At 39.8% G+C, this 24,307-nt stretch overlaps 1 protein-coding gene across 3 annotated transcripts in view; it reads left to right on the plus strand.

The window, feature by feature from the left end:
- The first annotated feature begins 2,117 nt into the window (after nucleotides 1-2,117).
- DCP1B (decapping mRNA 1B) overlaps nucleotides 2,118-24,307 on the plus strand; it is a 39,207-nt gene continuing 17,017 nt past the window's right edge. The window contains exons 1-3 of one of the 3 annotated variants that reach the window (XM_015627435.3): nucleotides 2,118-2,269; nucleotides 3,398-3,438; nucleotides 5,652-5,779. In XM_015627435.3, the coding sequence (XP_015482921.1) occupies nucleotides 2,135-2,269; nucleotides 3,398-3,438; nucleotides 5,652-5,779 (304 nt within the window). In that variant the 5' untranslated portion in view covers nucleotides 2,118-2,134. The other 2 variants (XM_015627437.3, XM_033514758.1) reach the window with 2 other exon arrangements.

The raw sequence follows: 24,307 nt of genomic DNA on the forward strand, positions 1-24,307 counted from the left end.
AAGAATTGAAGATGATGGTAAAGAGAAGCCCCAACACATGAGGAGGAATGTGCTTAAAGGTGTCTGGAAACTGTGACTTGAAAAGGAACCTGCAGCAAGTAATGAATTACTAACAAAAAAAGACTGAAAAAAAATTAGCAAAAAGAAGCTAATGTGCTAACGTGCATCTGTTAACTATTTAAGCAACAGCTGACTTATCTTTCCTATTTACAGCTTTTTCCTTATTTTTTTGCCTTTCTACTCTGGTCATGCCCAGAGCAAGGACAGCAGTTTGCCCACCACGAGCCCATGTGTCTCTCCTGCTGTTACAGGATCTGTAGGTCAGCCAGAGCTTTGCAGTGGAACTGCTTAGAGGCATTTTCCTACCACAAGTGTCACAAAAATCACTTACAGAATTCTACACTCTAAAGCTGTATTCCATCACAGCCCCCAATGAAACGAGGTGGCTTTAGACAAGGAGGAAGTGAGTGTGAGACAGATTATAACCAGAGTATGTTCAGATGTCTCCTCTCCTAATAGATGCTCGCAGAGCAAGCTGTAGGTCCTCATTCTCAGTGATGCAATTTTTGGTGGCCTTCTGGGTTACAATAAAACCTACAGAGTCTCTCCTAAGCCCTAAAAACCAGCCATTCTTCCTGTCCTTTTTGACAACAGGGCCACTCCTAACTCCACTCACTATCCCTACATTTAATTCTGTGAATTCCCAGCTTACTGTCTCTGAAGTCTCTCCTATCCTCAGGTCACAGGATGGGAGTTTTTTATCTAGGCTTGCCCAGGTGCTCTTGGAAGAGATGCTACTGCTCACTGAATCCATCTGGCCTGGAGAAGAAGAGAAGAAAACACAATAGCAGACCTCATCCCCTCTGCCCAGCTACTGTCCTTTTGAAAATGTTGTGTCAGTAATACTGCAAACAATTAAGACAGCATCCACTACCACCACCTCAGTTTTTCCAGGGCATATCCTTTTCTCTGGAAGTAAATATATCACCCTATTGCTCCTGTACAGGGAAGGTGGAGACTGCCTCCAGAATGGCTGCAGCAGGCTGAGGTGATGAAGTAAAAATAATTTGCTCTATCTAAGCAAAATGAGCTTATCTGCATACCTCATAAAGCTCCTGTATTTGCTGTAAACTGTCGGTACCAATAGATTAATAATAAATATGCGTGTCTGACGGGAAAACATGGCAACTGAATCCTTGGTCTTGTCCATCTGTTGCTCGCTGTTTGTATAACATATAACATATGCATATTATAGTATGCTTGTTTAGGTTTCAGATATATATATAGATATATTTCTGTGTAAATATATCCACAGGAGGGTTGTGTCTCTCCATGGCCACCCTGCCACCCTCAGTGTGAAGTTCTTCAAGCTGAGGTGGAACTCCTGGTGTTTTAATTTGTACTCAGGGCTCCTCATCCCGTGGCTGGGCGCCGCTGAAGTTGTGCTTCATTATTATTTCAAATAATTCGAAATATGTAGTCTTTTCAGCCCACGTTTATTAAGGCTCGCAGTGGCTTTTCACGGGAATACTTCCCTCATGCTCCAAAGTTGAAATTCTGAGTCATGCTCTGAGACCACTTCTTAACTCCAGCCCTAATGGTTAAAACTGACACTAAAATTTTAGTCTTTAGTAATTTATTACTCGCTGCAGGTTCCTTCATGGGTTTAGGGTCAGACAGTTACAGTTTCATGTGTTGCTGTAATTAAAACACTCTTTCTGTGCACTAAAACGAAAGCTGGCTGCTTTCATCCCAACTGTAAGCAGCCCCAGATGAAGCTGAGGGCTCGGGCTCTGGGCAGGCAGGTGTTTGTCTGCAGGGTGGCTCCTGCTGAACTTTATGAGACTCTCTGGAGATTTTAGCCCGCACACGAACGGGACAGCGCTCTTGGGCACGGCGGGATTTGCAATTCTGCTCCCACGCGTAGTGTGTACGGAATAACTAACTGCAGCGCCAATGGTTAAAGCAATTTTAGCCTTTCCGCGCTGCTGCCGATACGGCCAGCCGCCCTGCGCGCGGCCGTCCCCGGCCCGCCCCTCACGGCCGCCCGCCGCTCGGCGCTCGATTGCGGCGGCTGCTCGCGGGGCGGCGCGGCTCGGCGGTGGATTGGCGGGGGCTGCGCGGCGGGCGCAAGATGGCGGCGGCGCTGGGCCGGGGGCTGGACATCAGCCTGGCGGCGCTGCGACAGCACGACCCCTACATCAGCGGCATCGTGGACGTGGCCAGCCAGGTGGCGCTCTACACCTTCGGCCACCGCGCCAGCCAGTGGGTACGCGCGCGCGCGCGCCCCCGACACGCCCACCCCGCGCGCCCCCGACACGCCCACCCCGCGCGCCCCCGACACGCCCACTCCGCGCGCGCGCCCCGGTTTGGGGGCGGGGCCTCACTCGCCACGCCCCGCCCAGCGGGCAGGTGTGAGGGTGTGGCGGTGACACCCGGTGTGTCCCGCACGGACAGCCTGGGAACGCCGTGAGGAGCCCCCGGTGGCCGGGAATGGAGCTCGGGGAGTTCCCACACCTGCGGCGGAGCCCGGGGTTGGAGCCGGAGCTGTGAGAGGGAAGGGTTTGACTTCGGGCTGTGGGAGGCTGGGGTTTAATCTGGGGCAGTGTAGGTTGGGGTTTGGGCTAGGGCTGTGGAGGCTGGGGTTTAGTCCAAGACCATGGAAGACTGGGGTTTTACCCAGGGCTGGGGTTTAACCCAGGTCCAGTTTTTATCCCAAGGTGATGGAAGGGTGGAATTTAACCCAGGTCCAGTTTTTATCCCAAGGTGATGGAAGGTTGGGGTTTAGCCCAGGGCTGTGGAGGCTGGAATTCAACCCAGGTCCGGTTTTTATCCCAAGGCCATGGAAGGCTGGGATTTAACCTAGGGCTGGGGTTTAAGGCTCTGGACCTCAGGTGCTCCTCTGCCCTTCCATCACCTATAATAGAACCCAGACATGTGCAAAAGCCTGGTGGAGTTGCCAGTGCTAAAAGCATTGTTGTACAAGTGTAATTCCCTTGGGGAAACTCTAGGTAACAACATTCAAGCTCTTGGCAGGTGGTTCTTGGCTGGCTGTAACAGTGAGACTCAGGGCCTGTGTTTGAGGAACCTGCCCAATCTGCCTTTTGTGTCGTTTTCCCCCCATTTCTGTGCCAAACATCACCCCTGAGGGCAGGTGCCCATTGAAAACTCCTGTCTCTGCCTGTTGCCTGTGTGCTGTGCTCAGGTGTAGCCTGGAATGCTGCGTAGTGACCTGTGCTAGCTCCAGCCTCTCATCACCAGCCCATGAAATTTGGTTTAGTTATTTTTTTCCTGGCTTGGGTAAGAATGGTGCTGGTAAAACAGAGAAAAGGGGGCTCACTGATGGCAAGCAAAACACTGCCCTGTTTTCAACTTGCCTAATGTTCCTTTTCCTCAGGAGAAGACGGATGTGGAGGGAACGCTGTTTGTTTACACAAGGTGAGGACGCTGCACTTTGACACCTACAGGTGAAATCTGTGGATGTGGAAAAGCTGGCTGGGATGGAGCATGGCTGAATGAAATAAAATGCTCCTCTTATGTTTGAGGGTGAAAAGAAACTGAAACTGCCAGAAGCATATGTGGGAAAGAAAACACTCTGAAGGAGACATGACCTTGTATTTTGATAAGACTTCCAAATGTGATTTAAATGTCAGTATGGGTAAACTGTAGAAATCTTTTGTGTTGATTTAAATAGGATTTGCAGTTTAAAAGTGTGTGAACAAAAAAAAGAGTGAAATAAATAATGATATTGCTTAAAGGAAGGGAACGGCAGAGCTTTTGAAATATTGAGTCCCCCTACTTGGAGAATTTTCATATTATTTGTGTCTGTTCATTTTTCATGTGTATTTCATCCAACATTTTGGGTGGTTTTCATTCTTTTAGCAGCAGCAACTCTGGCTGTGGCTTTCAGAGCATCATTTTTTGCACCATTTGTGCTAGAACATGTGTCTGTTCTGTTGTGAAGCCTGACCTGGGCCGGGGTTTCCATACCAGTGCCCCAGCATTTCTCTGTGACTGCTGTTAAAATCAGAAAGTTACACAGTCAGCAAGTCTTGCTGACTCTGCTGAGGTGTAACACCAAAGCAGAATGTTACTTTTTCAGCTTTTATATCAAAGAGGGTTTGGTAGGAGAGCTGAGAAAGCAAGAGATGGTTTTGAGAAGTGTGTGAGGTGACAGAGAGGCCCAAGAAAGAGCCTGTGAGCTTTGTGGGAAGTGGGAACCCTGGTTTCAGTCTTTGCAGCTCTCCTGTACCAGCAGTGGCAATGGTCAACAGTAATTTTCCTAAGCTGTTCTGAGGTAAGTGGGGATCTGATGCTGTAAAATTACCACCAGGGGAGGAAAGCAGAGCCCTTGGTTGTGCTGGCACTGGGTGGATGTGGTGACTTGTGTGCTGCCAAGCAGAAGCAGTATTTCCTGGTGTGTTTGTTTCAAAGCTCAAAAACCGACAACGTGAAACCTGGTCCTTCTGGTATTTGTTATTTTCACTGCTGTTTCTGTTGCCTGAGGAAGTTTTCATTTAGGGCACAGGCTGCTGCCTGGCTGCACTTTAGGCAGCAGCATGGAACAGGTTGTGAACTGTGAGTAACATCGTGCATTGCCCTCATCATCAGTTTTAACTTTAACTTTCTGTGACTTCAAACAAATTGATGAAGTCCTATGGGAAAGACATTGCCAGCAGACAGTTGGAGTCCACTGGTGCTGCCTTTGTTTTTTCTCATTACCTTAAGTCACAATGTAAAATAGTGTTACCATTTTATTTGGGCTGACTTATTCACTGCCCAGCTTATCTTTGTGAATTTGAGGAATGGTCAAAAAGTCAGATTTCCAACTGGGTGAACACCAGTGGAAGTGGACTGTTTGTTTGTTTTAAGTGAAATATTTACCCTTGCAAACAAGGGTTCTTGTCAAGGATTTCCCTTTTGTTTATTTTTTGGTTGACTCCAATGCTGTAATGCAGGTTCCTGTGTTTTGGTTTCACAGAGAAATCCACACACCAGCAATTAAGCAGAGGTGGCACTTTTCCCAAATGTTTAGCCTTCATCTTTTCCTTTATTGCCAAACTTGGTTTGAAAGGAGTGTCTCCTGTCAGGATCATGACAGGTTTAACACTTTTATCTAAATGACTTGAAGAGTAATCTCCATGAAGGAGATAATGATTTAGTCATAGCATGGTTTAGGTTCATCATTTATCAGGGAGCATTCAGGGATGGGGGAGGATTCACAGCTGCTCTGGGGCAGCCTGTTTCAGTTTCTCACATGGTCACTTTTATCCTTGCATTTTAGGTGTTACAGAAAATTCTCTCTGTGATGACTGTTAGTGTCTGCAGTTGTTAGTCTGAGTGCTGAGAACTTGGCCTGCTCTGTCTTGTTTTAATTGCTGTTTTCTACTCCAGTGAGAAGCTGTAGGGGTAGATGGTGGCATTGGATCATGTGATGCTGATGGTCTGTTTCGTTCTCACACATAATGTAGGGCTTTGCCATAATTAAAAGGATTACCAAAACTGCAAGAGCCAATTGTTACTTCCCTGGCAACAGAATTAGATTTTTGTAGAAATAAATAACTACTGAATTTGGAGCACTACACAACAAAGAAATCCTTGTGATTTCCTTTTTCCTCGCCTTGATGGGACTTCTACTCGTTCCTTTTCAGATCGGCTTCTCCAAGGCATGGTTTCACAATTATGAACAGACTGAGCATGGAAAATCGAACAGAACCTATTACTAAAGACCTGGATTTCCAGCTCCAGGACCCTTTTCTGCTCTACAGAAATGCCAGATGTAAGTATGTGACACGTTGGGTTAAATGCTGGAGTCGGGTCCCCTTCAGCCTGTTCTTGGTTAAGGTTGTCCTAGTGCTTAGTGAAATTGGAGGAATGCATTTTGCTTTTCTGATGTGCTGAAAGAGAAGAATTTCTCAGTGTTCCCTAAAATGCCACTCCACTAAAGAAAGTGTTAGGATGTGCTTAGGAGTACTCTCCTCATTTAACTGACAAATTGTGGATGTTTATGGTCGCCCCTGTGTGATGGGCTGAGAGAGACAGTGTGTGAGTGTGTTTTCTGAATACACCCAGTCACTGCTGGGAAGTCTCAGTGTAATATTTGTAGTCTTTCTGCTTAAAAATAGACAAATGCAGCCAATCCAAACCCTGTGTTCTGCTCCAGCTCCAGAATACTGTTCTTAGAGCATGTTGCTTCTCAACTATTAGGCGTAACTCTTGACAACATAATGCTGAGTCTAATTTAAACCCCGCTGAAAGACAAAGTTATTACTTTGGGCTTTCTGTTGATACTGCATGATTATCTTTGCACAAGAATTAGCAAGTGTCAGGCAAGCTCAGAAATGAGTGGAAGACACGAGGAAGCTTATTTGTGCATGCAAATGTGCACACAGCCTGTTACCATGTGCAGGGAGCAGTTGTAAATCCAGTTTGTAGCTGTGCTTGGAAGCAGAGCTGTAGTACCTGATCTGGGCTTTGTCCTTTATGCATAAAAGCAGATTGCAGAAATGGTTTATGTGAACTGTGACACTCAAGTGTTCCCTCTGGATGAAGTAAAGACAAAAGCAATCTGTGCCTTGCAAAGCAGCCCAGTTTGATAATCTGCTAGACCTTCTTATTTATTAAACTAATTTGGAGCTGAGAAATGCATCAGGAGGGAATCCCGTTGTTCACACACACTATGTGGTAGGAGCAATAGAGACAGAACATTCTAAAAAGCCTAAATGAAACTGCTATTTTTGAGAGTATTTGCTAGGCTGACAAAGAATTGGAATTCAGGAGGAAACTGAAAAGAGCTGCAGACATCTCCAGGCTAACCTAGACTGGGCCAGACATTAGGATTTTAAGTGCTATGACACCTCTTTGTTCCATTTGATTTTGAAGGCTTTTTCTTACATAGCTATAATCTTGTTTAATCTCATTTTGGATCTTCATTGGGAGTTTATGTATCTATATGCCAATATCTACCTTTTGAAACCTGATCTATCAATTTTCCATTTTTGTTGACACAAGTGGTATAATGAGTAATTAGAAGTTGTCATAAATCTGTGGTGACAGAAAATAAGTTTTTAATCTGATTACTGCACTTAAATTGTAATTTGTTTCTTTTTTTACTAAGAGAAAAAACAGGGGTTGGGGGATGTAAACTCTTTTTTCATTAAGAGATGTGAAAATTTTAGTTTTGCAGGTCTCAGATACAGAGAGTGGCAGCCAGTGCTTCTGAGCAGGATGCCTGAGTCTGTGGATCTGATTTTTACCAGGGTTAGCTGTTTGATCTAACCATGGGTAAATCTATACCTCTTAACTGAATTGAGAATTTGGTTGTCTGAGGGCAGATTCATGTTTGTTCTACTAAAAAAACCCCAAACTTATAAATCCTGTCAGTATCAGGTGAGTTCTGATATAAGGATATGTTACCCCTAGCTGTTTATCTTCCTAAAATTTTCCTACAAAGGCTTAATTATTATTTCTTCAGGAAAACTGAAGGTTTTGATACTTCAAAGTAAAAGCTGTTGTTTTCTCAGATTTTCATGATGACATCTGTTTCCAGAGCAATTTGGAAGACGATTTTTACCAACTCATTTGACTTTCCCAGGTTTTCTTTAGGTCCCTACAAATAGTTCATGTGGTGATTTCTTCACTGGGTTGCAGACACCTCTTTCCCTTTCTTCATTATTTTGTATTTCAAAGCCTTTGCAACATAAAATAAAGGGATCTCCTTGATAATAGGTATGGGTTTTCACAAGGGTCTCATCCTAACACAATTCTTAATATCCTCTTGAATTTTCTCTATGAATATTTTCTTGCTCTTGTGATTTACTGTACAATTTGCCTTTGGAGCTTTTTTGCAAAACTAAGGCTTGAGGCTTATTCCTTGTTAAATGAAGTTCTCATACAAAACTGGGGCGTTTAGGCCCTTATGTTGTAATATTATTTTTATCTCCTGCTCTCACATACTAACAGGGAGTACTCAGTAATAGCTGTGTTTCCTTGGCAGAACAGTGGACAGTTTGGCAGTAATACTTAACACTATCTGGAAACAAATTATCTTTTTCTAAGGTGTTGTTTGACTTGGTGACTTCTTAGGCTGTTTTTCATAGGTGTCTTCTTATTAGAACAAACAATTTCCTCTGTGTTTCTAATTGCTGGCCCTGCCCATTGTTTTGTTACTTCTAATATTCAAAATTAATTTTGTTCAGCTGTGTATCTGTGGCTGGTTGTATCACACAGTCTAAAATAAAGGTGGTACTTGTGTACTGGACAATCCCAACATTTTGTCATGTAATGGCTGTCCTTTTGTATCCAATATATGATCACAACAGAAAAAGTTTTCCAAAATTATACACAATAAATGTAAATTTTAGAAATGCTTAAAATAAAAAAAAGGTATATTTCATCCTTTTACTTTATTTTTTTCATATTTCTTTTGTTGTTTCATATGATCCTGCTCATCTTAAGTTGAAATATTGTCTAAACACCATGTTGGAGACACAGTCTAATCCCAGGACTTTTCAGGCTGGATTTGGGATCCATGCCAGTTAATGTTTGCACTGATCCACTGTTTCACAGCAAAGTTTTGTTTGGGAAATCTGTTAGGGTAGAGCTGGGATTATTCATTTCAAAGTCAGGAGGGAAAAACAAATCACAGTTTTTAATGGCAGCAGAAATTTGTCCACAGAGGAACAGAAGGTTTATGGATCAAACAGGTAATTTCCAAAGTGACCTGTAAACTGCTATAGTTTAAACTGCAATTTTAGGTGCTTGCTTTCTGAGAGCAACACAGTAGTTCTGGTTTTGTTTAGATGATCTAACAATTTTAAAGATTTTTAAAAATTCTACGAATTATGTATTTGACTAATCTTAACTACATAATTATTACTTTTTTTCATTAGTTTTTTGGTGATAGTTGTTGGGAAAACCAATGTTCAGAGCCTGTTGCTTAAGCCTTGATGCTGATTGATATGAGATAGTTCACAAGAAATACATAGCAGTAAATTATTGATTAAATTACCTTAATTTTCTCCCTTTAGCAACTATATAATAATTACAGCTATTCCCCGCTCTCTACTGTACCAGGTGTTTATGTTTGTGTGCTGGGTCAGGGAATAATTTCTTAATTTCACTCATTTACCTTTTCATCACTGAAGACTGCCTTTGATGCTTATAGGAAACAGGGAATTTGGGGAATATTAAGTTGCTTATCTGAGAGCTGGGCTTCACCTTGAGCATTTCAGCTGCCAAGAACACAAGATCCTACCTTAAAATAGTATGCTAATTGTGACAATGATCTGATACAGGTTAATTGGGTGCTTTTCTGCTATATTGAGTGGAGAAGGGAATTGTGTGACACCTCAAGCAGAATCCTCTCCCTGACAGTTTCTTCTATTTGGACATAGAAGTTACTTTTCACTTCTGTGCCACACTGTAGCAAGGGCTGTGCTCCTGTCATCTCCTAAGGGTGGAATGGAATAAAACCTTCTAGTGAAAGGTGTCTGCTGAATTTGGGTTTTTGCAGAGGTTCAGCAAGTGATACAAAAGCAGAGCAGCCATGCCTGGTTTTGCCAGAGCTGTCCATGCACACGTGGTCTGTACATAACCTCATACTTGTTTCAGTTTTTCACTTTAACCTGCTGCCATCTGTCTAGCAGAACCCTGAACATTTTGTACTATTATCCCAGGTTCCTACCCTGCAGACACATCTGGTAAATGTGATAGGAGGGAGGGGGAAGTTAGCCAGCTGTCTAAAGAAATTCTGTGGGTTTTATCTGTGGTTTGTGGAGTTGTTTTTTCTCTTCCCCTGTAGTTCATCATTATGTATGAAAATTTTTCCAAATATATGCTTGGGGGCAAGTGATTGTAAAATTTTTAGGAAAAGGTAACAGTGTACATTTTCCTCAAACTATTATTTTTCATTCTTAGATTGTGCTACAGCAGCCAGGAGCCCTCTCAAATACAACAGCTCATCTTCTTTTGAGACTGATTGTGGCTCATTTTAGTTCACCCTTCTAAGGAAATACATCCTGATAAAAATACAAATGCATTATAAGTGTCCCACCTCTGCAGTGACCTTGCAAGTAGCATTTCTCTTGTAAGAAACATCTTAGCTTGCAGACTTAAATACTTTACTTCTGAAGGGAAAAGGTAGGAGGCAACAAGAGGAAAATTGGTGTGATATGTAAAAAAGGATATACAATCGAAAAACAATCTTCTTTTGACTACCATAGTGGTTTTTTCCCCTTGAAATGTGTTCATAGTCTACACTACATTATTGTGTAATACAGTATATTAAACCTCTTCTTTCTACTGATTTCTTTTTTAATTTGAGAATGAAACCAGCATTTGGTGGTTAAATTTCCTTGTGTATATATTTAGACTTGGCCTTATTGACCAATAAAATACTGCTTGCTCAATTGGGACAGGCAAAATAGATATTCCAGCCTTTGTCTTTATGATGTAATAGAGTTTCTGTTCAATATTTTGGGTAAAAATACCAGTTTAGAAAGCAGAACTTTATTTATCAGCCTCCTTCCTGCCAACATACAGTATCAGGTCCAATATCAAAACCCCAACAGGAAGAATGCAGAAAATAGGAATGTGTATTCAATTGATTATTCCCCAAATGCTCATTCATCTTGTAGAATTTTGTAACAAGTACCTATAAATGTGTTTAACTTAATCCAGTTTGTATTATTTTTTCTCTAAATGTCTCCAGATCAGTGGTCTGCTGATTCAGAAATATTACATGGCTTTCTGTTGCTGCATCGTTAGGCAAAATGTGGTGGTTTTGTCACAACTGAATAACTTAAAACCAGATTTTTTTAATCTTTAATTTGTTTGCAGAACTATTATTCTGGCCTGCTACAACCTGCATGTTTTGTTTCAGAAATTTATTTTTTTTTTAAACTCTTTGAAAAGTGTTTGTTAATTTAAAACAAAAGTGCAAACTCAAACTGTAGAAATGTAACATAATTTTGGCAGAAGGGCCTTGCCCTTTTTAGGGATGTATTCTTCTCAGCCTGGACTTTTGCTAAACAGTTTTTGGTTAAGCTATTTTTAAAAATAAGTCTGCCTGGACTAACTAGTGCCATTTGCTCAGAATACAAATGATTGTGGTTTACCTGAGGTTCTGTCCTTGGAGACATTTTTGTCTCAGAGTTACAAACAAATCTCTCCTCTTTTCCATTCCAGTTTCTCTCCTTTGATCAGCATTTTAAAAATTCATAGTGTATCCAGCAAGACAGAACAACAGCAGGGGTCATGATTATCTTCCCTGGATGCTCCTGACCTTAAAGTGAAACCTGAGTTTTGCTGAGAGTGTTGGAATGCTAACACTCTGGAGCATGGGCATTATTTTTCTTTTTGAAATTTCCAAAGGGAACATACACCCTGAAAATAATTAATGTTTTCACAAGAGTTCATTCTAAACCCAGAAAATGAAGGATGCAGCATGAGCTTTGACATGTTGCATGCATTTTTGTGGGAACCTGTGTAAGTTTCAATGCAACTTAACTGTTTTATAGTTTGTCATCTGTGAATTTTTTTGAGAGAAGCAAGTAAGTTTCTTACTGCCTCTATTTATTGGATTCGTAGTGATGATATATTTTTTCATGCCAGCTGGCCTCTAGCACTCTGTTTCTTGACTTCCTTGGACCTACACTTGGAAATTACCTGTTCATAAACCAGTTTATAAAAGCATAGATAAAGGCATTACTAATTTTCTGCTACATTTCCCATATAATTCCTGCCTTTGTGGTCTATACTTTAACTAACCAATGATTTTAATGTGCTTAGAAAATGGTAAAAATTACTTCAGAATGTCAAGGAAAATAATAAACTGCCACTTGAAAATAGTACAGATACCAATTTACATTTTTATCACTAAAACCATAAAATATATGCATTTATATATTAGATTTTCATGCTTTCCGTCTCATTTTAATTTTCAAGGCTACCTGAAAATCTGTAATGCTTGCCTGCTGAGATATAAAAATATTATTATAGCTTGAGTTATAAGTTAATAGTGCAGTCAGGGATAGATGGACATGCAGCAGTGCTGGCTCAAGGAAAGTGGGTTTTTAACATCAGGAATTATGGTTTTGCAGTCAGGTTATTTAGCTTGCCTGTTCTAGAGTGCACAAACTACAGGGTTTGAAACCTGTAACTAAACTCTGCTTAAATCCATGGGAGGAGGAGTGGATTTTTAACCTTGGGAAGGGAACAGGAAAATGAATTTGAAATAAATTAACTGAAAAAGTGCCATGGAATATAGTTTGGTTTTTTTAATGGAAACTTGTAGTTGATTATGATTTCTTCTTTCCCCAAGTGTGTCTCATGCTGGAGCTGCCACTGTTCTGAGCTGAAGGCTGGGCTAAGTGAACTGCAGAGGCCCCAAGCAAACTAAATTATTATTGTGACTCTAAGAGTAGCAGCTATGAGTTAATTCACCATTAGGGTATTTGGTTTGTTTTTTTTCTGTGTATTGTAGAGAGTAAATGTTCTATGATTTAGGTTCTTATGCTTCATATATATAAAAAAAAGAAGGAACTGCAAAATTCCTTTTTGTTCGTTGTTTTTAAAGCAAAATTGTTTGTACTAATAAGTATTTCTAAATTTTGGGTTTTTTCCTATGTATTGTAGAGAGTAAATGTTCTATAATTTAGGTTCTTATGGTTCATATATTTTTTAAAAAAAAAAAGGATCTGCAAAATTCCTTTTTGTTCGTTGTTTTTAAAACAAAATTGTTTGTACTAATAAGTCTTTCTAAATTTAGTTTTTCCAGAGCTGCTTTATTATTCATATTTTCTTCTAAACTAAATACAATTTACATTTTTCAGTGGAATTTGTAGACACCACTCCTGAAGGCCTTAAGTTTTAATTTTTGATGCGCAACACCGCGTCCCTTGTCACGCCGCCCGACTCAGCACTGGTATTTCTATTCAGACTTTCTAAAAAGGACATTTTAGTGGTTTCTTCCTCACCCTTCCTACCCTGAGGGTTTGGTGCCAGTCGTGGAAGCCTTTGGCTGAGCAAAGCAAACAGTTTAGAATGGTTTTCGTTTGTCCAGTGGATTTTTGCAGCTGTAACTGTGGTGACTGCAGCCTTCTTTTTGCTCTGATGATGTTTTTCTGTTGTGTGTTGAAGGTGCTTAAAGGAAAAAGCAAGGAAAAGTAGTGCAGTAATCCTAAGGTAGGTTTTCAGTTTCAGCCCAGTCTGGAAGTCAGAGTATGCCATGTGAGAAGAAACAGGCTGAGGAGCTAAGACAAAAAAGGCTGAGTGGTTTTTGTTTGGCAGATAATTATTTTGTGCGTGGTGCAGCCGTATCTCAGCTTGGACAAACAAATCAGTAGGAAAAGGGTATGGAACAGAGAGCCATGCATCAAACATCCCACCTTTGGGGATGAGTTTTTCTATGGAATGGCAGGAGAGTTATCTGCTAGGCACAGTCTTTGTTTCCCATTTATGGATGTCAGCATATAAGCAACAAATTAGCTTGTCTGGAGGTTTACTGTGGAGAGTGTAGTGCCAGTGCTGGGCATTCCTGACGTCCTTTCAAGATAAGATAGGCATATGATGCAGTAATGCTCAAGAGTGGGGCTTGCAGCAGATAATGATTTCTTTTCACGTGACTACCTGTGTGCCCTCTGCTCCACACATCCCTCCATGTACAGCATAAAATGGTAGGTGTTTCAGGAGCAGGGGAAAAATGTACACGAGTACATATTCCTCCTGCAAATGAGGATATTCCAGAGCTGGTTGCTTTTCCCAAATCCCTTGTGTAACCGCCTTTGCAGCTTAATCCCTTCACATACGCACACGTGTATTTAGTATTTTCAGCTTTCGTGTGTTTTAAACTTCTTAACCTCTTTGTCTACAACAAAAAACCCGTTTCTTTCTTGTCCCTTATACTTGCATTCCTTTTTTTAAATCATGTCACAGTGAAAGCAGGAAAGCAACATTCATTAGATGCTCAAAATACAATATATAACCAAGAGAAGCCATCCATCTACTTCACTCCCCAGATTTGAGAATTACCAGAATTATCTCAATCCTGCAGTGGTGTGATCACACATTCAGGGCTTCCCAGTACATTATCACCAAATCCTGCTGTGAACTATTAGGGTAGGCTCCTACATGACACAGATTGCTCTATTTAAACAGGAAGGCAGCGCTGCCAGTACAGTTTCTGTGCACACGAGTGGGTGATGCTGTCTTACCTCCAGGTTTGATGTAGAAGCAGTTCAGCTGAGTTTCATGCACCAGCTTCCCCTTGTACTTGGCGTCGGGTTCCCCTGGCTGGTGGCTGGGCAGGGGGTGATACGCCTGCCGAACCAAGGCTTGAAACATTGTAAAATTCCAAGGAGCCTCCAAGCAGCTGGAGCTAAGTGTATTCTCTATAGCTAGTAAAGGCACATTCCTTTTGGTTAATTTCCTTGCTTCAGCCTTATGTAATAGCCTTGCACAGAGGTTAAAACCTGAATGTTGTTTTCAATTGCTGACAACTGGATCTTCTAATCTAGGAACTATTTTCTAGCTCTTTGAAACGTTCTCGGTATCTTTTTCGTTCTCCTTCCTTTTCTTGCTGTTCGCTCCTAATCCTTTGCTTGTCCTCTGTGCCTTAGCTCAGTTGGAGCCTTCTCCTCCCCCTGTCCGTTTTTCAGGAAAACTTGGATTGAGGAGTGAAGATAATGGGCGCCATCCACCCGTCAGCTCATCACCTCAGCGAGCCATGACGATCTCTGCTTTCTGTACATCCACACGGGCTCCTCTGATAATATCCTCTTGTGCTCCAAAAAAATAGGCTCGCTTAGCAGAGGGTGGACTACACTCCTGACATAGCCAGAAAGCTTCTCTTGGAATGTGAGCTTGCTTACTCACACTCTTTTATATGTGTGTGTATATATATAAAAATATTTGTAACCTTCTCTCAAAACATGGCAGATAAATATGTGAGCAAGTGTATCCCACAGCACATACACAAGCTGCTCACTTCTGTCTTACTTTGATTTAATACAAGCTCTTGAGTGCCTCATCAGTGCTCCCTTTGTCAAAACAAGCCTTAAATCGGCAATAAAGAATACTTTTCAATTACAGGAGGGAAGAGGAAAGAAAGCCTTCCCAAGTGTAAGATAGCATACCCTTTAAAGGACAAGGAATGTGTTACATACAGAAACACGGCGCGAGTGCTCCGGTGGAATTCCACTCGGGCTGCAAAGGCAGCGTTGCTTTTTTGTCTGAACTGGCCTCCAAACCAGTAACAGCACTGGGCTTAATGCCTGCTGCCTGCTCTGCCTTAGTGCTTGTGGCTGCAGCCCACTTGTGGGGTTTGCAACAGAGCCTCCTTTCATAAAACACAAACTCTTCCTATCGTATAATGCATTGCTTAAAATCAATCTCAGAAAATACCCCGGTGGGTTTTTCCTGCTGCCTTCATTATTTTTCATGTACATATGCCTAGGACTTTTGGAGCTTGTTTGAATAATAATATTATTTACATGCATAAAACCAACCAGAGATTCTGTAGCCAGGGGGGAAAAAAAAGAGTAAGTAATAAAAGACACAAACTTCAGGTCAGAAGTCAGCAATAAAGGGACTAAGAAGATTCTTTCTGTGAATCATCTGCTGCTGGCCATTGTCTTAGACAGGATATGGATTTCTGTTTGAGCTGTACCAATTCTTTGGTCTCTGCCAAACAAACTGCCTTCCTATAAAATTTCAGTATAGTTTCCTAAACAACATACAGTGTTAAATTCTCTATACAGGCATGTGTAGCATCTTTCAATTAACAAGTTCATGAAATTCATAAAAATTACCAAAAAAAAGAGAAATAACACTGGGGATTTTATTTGTGAGTATCATATGTCTTCCTGCAGGGCTTTGCTGCCTTCTGTTTATTGTTACCTGTTGTCTTTATTCTGGTTTCTCTCATGTGAGTATTTCTGTCTCTAACACCCTTTAACAGAAAGCAAAGTAGATGTTCAAATTTGCATTGAGAGTTAAGATGAATTCAAGGGGGGAGAGACTGAGGAAGCAGATGATTATTGTTAAGTTTTATTCCTAAAGGATTATGCATGAGCTGGTAAAACACTGCTGACTTCTGAAGCAAAACAGAATATGCATTTTTAGTTTGTGTGGAAACACTACAGTTGCTTCAGTGAAAATGGTCCAATGCAAAAATCCCAAATTTTTAATTTAAATATGACTGTATCTCTAGTCTATAATCAGGGATTCAGAGTTGCAGAGTACCTCCCAGTTCTGCCATTGTGAAATATCTAGCTGCTAATATAAAATGAATTTGATAAATGTGAGGGGTTGTTTTTTTTCTGTTGAATTACAGGTTAAATAAGAAACTGTTTACTGTTACTTAAATTACATTTTCCTGGGGACAAACTTGATCTCAGAGGTGCATTGTTCCTGTGTCTGTACATATACACAGAATGTTCTGTATTCTTGTACACAGAATGTTTTGTGTACAAGGCTATAGACGAGTCAGTAAACTTCTGAATAATCTGAACAATTCTGAATAATCTGAAAATAAAATTTTAAAGTATATACAAATATGTTAAAACAGAATTCCAGTAATCAAAGGAAAAAAGCAACAAGGTACTTCAAAGGTATTTGTATCTTCATGAAAGAAATTACTAAATTGCAATTTCACAAGAAAAATGCAGGTGAAACATATTAATATTAACTATTAATATTAATACTTTAATGATCCTCCAGCTTTCAAGCATGTAAAAATGCAGTGACCCTATTTGAATGATAAAGGGCTCAGGGTGAAATTCAGCTTGTGAACACAGTGTGAACCTACCCACAAGTGGAGTAAACCTGTTACATTCTGTGAGAACAGTGTAAGCCTGTCATTCTGTGAGAACAGTGAAACTTTTTCTGTGCCTGTGAAATCGAATTAGATCACTAAAAACTGTACTGCAAAGTTTGTTTCTGCAGCTCTACAGACAGGCAGATGTTTCTGAAGGCAGTGTAACAGCTGACTGCAAGAGAAGGAATGGCTACAGAGGAGTAGAGAACACACACATGTGGAGTGTAACCTGCTAACAGGCAAAGCAATAAAAGGGAATGGCCAGGAAATGCTGTAAATATCAAATAACTGAGATTTCAGGAGGAGTAGTTGAGTTCTGCCTATTTCTATGTGGATTTTTTTCAGTTCTTTCTCTAACCAGTTTAGAGTTCAGTGTAGGAAAAATGAAACAATTGTCTACCCAAAATGATGTTGTGTATAGAGTATACAAATGGAAAAATACAAAAATAGGGGGGGTTAACGTCTCTTGATTTAAAGTATTTCTTACTTTAAAGTGTTTCTTGTTACAAGAACAAGGATATACAAGTAACTCAGACTTTTATTGTTGCAGGCTAAGAACTTAGTCCAGATCTGCAAATGTATTTCCATTACTTAGGATCTGAAGGTATGCAGTGGAGAAATAAGAGATGAGATCACAACAGTCAGAATTAGTAACATCATCTAGAGTTAAGGTTGCTTATTTTCCTCATGAAGCCCTTTCTGAAGTTGTTCATTATTTTGTGGGAGTTAAACCATTTGGAGTGACAGCTCATCATACTGATTATAGTAAAAAATCAGCTTTCAGGAAAAAAATGACATGCTATTGAACACCTATTTGAGGTTAAAATAGTCTTCTCTTTTTTCCCCTCTCTCTTCTAATATACTGGAAAATGGCATTGTCAGAGTTTGGAAAACAATTTGACCTTGAACTTAACTATAGCTGTGGAATTAGAGGTGTACCTTTGGTAGGTACCTCAGAGATGCACTTTAAAAATAATTGGGAACATATTCTTAGGTTGGACTAAATTATAAATGAAAACCTCGCTGTGATGAGGATCCTGGTGAGTCCTCTCCCAGCTGTGTGTGCCACAGACAGCAGAGCAGCTTTTCCCTGTGGGACTGGAAGCCCAGATACTCCACAAGAAACACACAGAAGCTGCTGCTTTCTTAACATAGTGGAAAGAAAAAGGCTGGAAATTGAGACACTGAAGGTAGCTCTCCCCAGAAAAAAAAAAAAGCAATTTTTTTGTTGTCTCCAGGTTGGAAAAGCTGTGTTGTCCCTGTCTTGATTGAGCAGAGTTCACTTTGCTTTCTGTTACTTGGGAGGAGTGAAGTGCACAGAATCAAGAAAAGATTTCTAGTTTAACCTCTTCCACTTTTGACAGTCTTCTGTTAGTCCAAGCCCTTCTGCTGATGGAAAGAATGGATTCGTATTTAGCCTGGATTTGTGTAAGTCACTGTTGTGTTCTGCTGGAGTGATTTCTATAGATCAGGGCCTGGCTTTATTTTGGTTTTATTGACATGTTTTATTGTTTGCTTTAGAAAGTTAGCAGAGAACATAGAACACAGGTAAGCTAAAGAAAAATAATCATTTCAGGTGTTGAGGAGTTGCATTTGTTTTCCAGTAAGCCTTTTTCTGATGGGTTTTTATTTCACAGGAACCCTGCTTGTGTTGACTGAGGATATTTGGATGCAGTTTTAGCTTATGGAGCTCTTGTCTGACATTTTGGAAGTCTATTGTGAAATAGTAACGGGAACTGTTTGTTATTTAGGAGAGCCTATTTATAAGAAAAAAATATTCCTTAAGAACAACTTGTTATTTAAGAAATTGATAGCCTGGCATCTACAGCCTTCCTGCCTTAATTTCAGTGTCACGCACCATCATGATTTAAAAATGATTTGGAACTGATGATGCAATGGCAGGGAGGTGTGACTGGAAAACCAGTGGTGTGGGGGGAAAAAATAAATCCTCTAAGGCAGATGGATCATAACATAGATGCTATTCCTGTGTCATGACTAAAAATTTCTTGTAGCATCAACAGAAGGCATATTTAAGGGAAATCTTGCAAATACAGTTTGCATTTGGGCTCTTTTCCAAAAAAAGTAAAGAACCTGCTGATGGACTCTTACATCTGCTGAGCTTTATGGAAATAAGTGGATCAATGGGCTTTACATTTTTCTGCAGAACTTCAGCTTTGAGGCCATTTTTTCAGTGACCCTATTTTGTTTGACTGCTACACAGTTGATTTTTCTTCACAAAAATTCCTGATAAATTTGGATTAAAAATCTGCCTGAAGTCAGTCTCTCACAGTAGAGCCACAGACATGATTTATTAAACCATCCACCATGTCCGTGCTGTCTCTTTTTTTTGCCTCATGAAACCAGAAATATTTGCTGGCTCTGTCTGGAAGTCTGCACATTTGTCCCTCAACTTTCACAACTGATAGATGATGGTAGGAATATTTCAGGGTCCATTCTATTAACAAAAATTTTGTCTTGATTTTTAAGGCATAGTTCCAAGCACAATTAAACAGATGGTGGTGAGGAATTTATTCTTGACTTCAGTAATGTTGCCAATCATTGTCCATTTTCAAACCATTTTTTGGGGGGAAAGGGTCTGGAGGGGCTTTTTCATTTTGTTGGGGGCTTTGTTGCTGCATATTTTGTTTGTTTGTTTGTTTTTTTAATAAAATTGTTTCATCAGTTCCCTCCTCATTTGAATTTCACTGGTTAAACTGAAAAATGGCCATGTGTAATCATTGCTTTGCATTGAAATTTCTGAGTGGGATTCTTCCTTTAACAACTGATTTGGTTGGTTTTTGGGTGTTCTTTTGTAGCTTGCTTCTTCATACTTAATATTTTAAATTTTTGATACAATGGAAATACCAAGTCTTCCTTTTCCATGTCTTTATTAACAATTCTCCAAATAAGTGGATCAGGAGCTTTATCAACCTTTAAATGAAAGAACAAGTGTCTGATAATTTAACAGGTAGGGCCCTTTCAGAGCTTTTTAGGAATTTAGGTTAAGCTCATATCAAACTACACATTTTTGTTGTTTGAAAATCTCTTGTCTTGCTTCAATTTGACATTTTAATGCCTGAGAAATCATTAAGATTTTGACTCATCTTTAAAAACTTCCAGAAATACCAGGATATAGCCAGAGAGGAATTTCCATTCCTTAGAAACAAATACATTTACCTAATACATATTTTGTATTTTGCAGCTTTGCACAATGTTGAGAAGCAAGATAAAAATTCCAGTCCTGTTGATGAGGAAATACCTATTTCTATCAATATGGATATAATTGAATTTTTTTTCTGGTGTTTTGGGTTTAAGCATCTAAAGAGCAAACTTTTGTATTTGAAAGAACCTAAAGCCTGTTTAGAGCCAAAAAACCTTTACTCCTAAATTAGGAAATACCAAAATTAGGGTTGGTTGTGCAATGTCTCTGTTTATGGAATTTTATATTGTGTGGTTGTGTTCTTTTGCAATAGGACTTGGTTTCAGTTATCAAACAATTGGAGTGGTCACATGGAGAGGCTACTGAGGATTCTGGTTTTTTCGTCATTACTCATGCATGGGTCACTTGTTTAGTTCTGTGCCACTGGAGTTCTGCACTAGAGACAGAATTATTGGGTTTTCTTGTTGTTTTCTCCAATAATAATCACAATAATAGCTGATAACTCAGCTATTATTTGAACTGTTTTACCTTGCTCAGATCAGAAATATTGTTCTTCCCATTTCACAGATTGGGATCCTAGGGCAGAGTAGTTACAATTAGAGACCAATTAAATACTGAGTGTCTGGCTTTAATTACTCAAGCCAAGATTTCCAGTGTATTTATTATTAATCCTATGTCCTAAACCACTTCTCACAGGCTTGGATCAGGAGGATTGGTGTTTCTGCAGGCCACACACTCCAAGCTTGCAGCCAGGTCTAGCATCTCCACTCAGCCACTGGGAAATGGAGCCCAGCCAGGCAGTGCAGGCTCTTCAGATGACATTTCACAGCTTGTGTATCATTGCATAACATCTCTGGGATGGAATTCAGCTTTCCAGGATAGTGTGCAGCTGTCTGTGCTGCAGGTTTTTTGGTTTTTATTCTATTTTTCCCTCATTGCACTCCTAAACATAGCAATGGAAAGGTGTCTGCCTGCCTTGCAAGACATGGATACAGAAACTTCTTTTTAATATAGCCAAGTGTGGATTTACATATTCAGGAGCAAGAGTCTAGACTACACATAGAGCAAAATATCTTAAGAAGCATGAAGTCAAGAATAAAAGAGGAAAATTTAAGAATTGTGGTTTTTTAATTTATTTATTTTTAATGCCAGCAAGTATAAAACAGTTCCTAGGTACGGGGGAATCTCTAGTCAGTCGTTATTTCTGGATCCATTTTTACCAAGCTTAAAGACTTTATGCAGTCTGTGGAGGAATAGCTTAAAAATCACGTGTTGCAGGTACACTGAAACAAAAGCTTTGATAATGGAAATGTCTATCCAGAAGACAAAAATGTAATCACTGGAATAATGAAGAGGAAAAAAAAATAATAATCCTAGAAAATGTCTTTCTTTTTAATAGAATACTTAACATGAATGATTGAAGTCGATAAGAAATTCTGTATTATCATAATAACTAAATTAATGTTTCAAATATTGAGAGGTTAGGAATTGTTATCTATAATTCTGGGAGATAGCAGCTGTCAGCTTCTGATTTATAAATAGTATCAAGTGTTCTAGTGTTTGTGAGGACAGGAGAAATCCGTAGCCAAAAAATGAAAATTGTAAGGCGGAAGCTTTCGAATTGGCTCTGAAGTCGTGATTTAAAACTTAAATAGTGTCCTTCCTGAAATTCAATCACTGAGCTATTAAAGGAGCTTCACAGATTTGGGTAAAATTTTTCAGTTTGGATTTATGAGCAGCCTGACTTTTAGAAATTCTAAAAATTTTAAAGACTGATACCCTTAATAATTAATAATTTTAGTCAGATTATTTAAATAATTTATTTAGCTTCCTATTCACTGTTAATTGGATCTTCTCGATTTCATAGCTGAATTATGTCATAGTTTTGTGTAATGTTAACAACATTGTAATTTTGGCACTTATTTTTTCTTTTAATGTCATCAATTCATTACTTGACTTTATTTTTTTCTGTTTTTTACAATATCCTCTTCTTACATAACTTTGTGGTTGAAGCTGAGCCTAAAATTGTCTTAATATTTCCTCTTCTGTGTGGCAGTAGAAAAATTTACTTTGTGCCTCTGATGTTTCATGATTCATTTTTAACATGAACGTGAAATTACCACTCTGCAAATGATACTTAGATCTGGAATTCTGTTTTGTCAAACAGTCTGACGGAGTGGGAAGGCAGATAAAAGTAATCTGTTTATGTTTAATCCTGATAAAGCAGGCAGTGTTTTCATGCTGCTAGAAAGCTTGCAGTGGAATTGGATTGTGTGTCTGTGAGTGTGCCAGGTTCCCTGACAGGTACAAGTTGTTATCAGCTTAGGTTCTCATTCTGCTTGTGGGGTTTTAGGTGTTCCCACACATGAGAATTTCTTTTTTCATTTTGTCTTCATCATTAATCCAGATGGAGGCCATTAACTCTTATTCTTACTACTACTATTCACACTTTTTTTTTCTCTTAAATACAGATTACAGCAGAATATACAACTGTGGTGTGAATTTATGCTGTGGCTACTCCAGGTAGCTCAGATTTCCACAAGCTGCTGTGTTCTCACTGGTCCCTCATTCTCACATGCAGAAAAGAGCTCAGGATATGCTGTGCTACCACAAGCTCAGGGATTGTTTCACAGTGTATTTCTCAAGTGTTCATCTGTTCTGGACAGATGGGAGCAGTGTGGAAGGAAGAACAGTGGAACTGTCCACTTGTGAAAGATTTCACCACTAACTGGGTGAACTGAGCTCAGGGGATGTTGGGCTTTGGTCTTAGCTTGCTTTCAGCTATGCTTCCCAATTTAGGCTGAAAATACCATTTAACCAAGGAGAGAAAGTCAGTGTGGGTGGGTTTGAAGCTCAGCTGACATCTCAGCTGAAGGTCTCTGGATCTGCAGTATCCTGACTTAAAACTGGAGTTCAGATGGGATGTGTTGGTGTTGTATGTATTGTTGGGTGGTTGGTGTTGTTTGGTTTGGTGGCACAGACACAGTGTCCTTGTTCCATGACCCAAATAGGTTTGTATTTGGCTGCAATTGTATTTCAAAATACTCATTGTAGTTCTGTAAAATCTGAAATGGTCATTTATTCTGAGTATCACATTACTTGTGTTTGTCACTGAGTTGAGGTAAATGAACAGCAGGAGCAAGGCCAGTTTGAGTCTTTCAGCATCTATTGGCCAGAAGCAGTTTGGCATTTCCAAGGGACTGTCAGCTCTCAGATTTATTAGGTGTTCATAAATAGTCTGTGCCATGTCTGTTCTGTTGGCCAAAGGTGAAGCTGTTCAACCTGTGTTGCATAATTGATGGTGCCACCAGCTGTGGTAGACTTAAAAAAAATGTGAGAAGGTGGAGCAGATGGCCAAAATTTCATCAATGCTCTTCTCCATTGGACATTCTTCTATTAAAAAAATAAGAATCTTGATTAAAACAAATTTAGTTAGTCTGGGATTCTTAGTCTACTTGCTGTGCTGTGGCATTGAAGAATATGGAGTTACTTGTGATTTGGATAAGTTTTCTAATGTGTTTCATCAGAAGGATGTGGAATTTTGCATAACAGGTCGGTGTTCTGGAACCTTGAGTTGTTCACACACTTTTCTGCAGGTCCACAGTTTATTATTATTATTTATTATTACAACACCCATTGGAATGTGCTAGAATATTAATGTGGCTTTGAAATACATATTCCTGTTAAAAAACCCTGAGATTACTTGTGCAGTTCAGCTCTTGCAATTCACATTTGTAGAACCACTGGTGCATGTTATTTTAGTTGCATTTTTTAGGTGAATGGTAGAAATCATCACACTTTTCAGTAATCATAAAAAGGGCAGTACATATTTCAAAAGTTAATTTTTGTATGTCTACAGGATGTCTGGTTTGTGGGATATATTAGACTTTTTGCCAATGTGCTGTGTACTAAACAGTTTGGACCATTTTTAGTTCTACAGAAGGCAACACACAGCTTTAAATTTGGGGGGGAGAAATGGAGAAAATATCACACTTGTGTCTTGCAAGCAGCTGTACATTCATTTTCTTTCCAAACATTAACAAAGCCAAGGTACACTTCATATGCCATGGGTTTGGCTCTGTGGAATTGAAGAAGTTATTGCTTTTGGACTCTCCTAATATTAGGAAATATTACATCATCAGGGTCAGTGTTGCAGTTGTTTATGAACAGGTGCTCAACCCATTTCAAATGAAATCCATGTTCAAAGACATGTAGGATCTGCCAATTCTTGGTAAGGTTAAGGACAGCTCTTGCCTGCTGCAGGGTAGGGAGGGAAGGAGGAAACCCAGGATCTCCTGTTGAAAATAATGGGCAGAATTACAGCAAATCTA

This window comes from Parus major, chromosome 1A (assembly GCF_001522545.3).
Source record: "Parus major isolate Abel chromosome 1A, Parus_major1.1, whole genome shotgun sequence".
Classification (NCBI taxonomy): Eukaryota; Metazoa; Chordata; class Aves; order Passeriformes; family Paridae; genus Parus; species Parus major.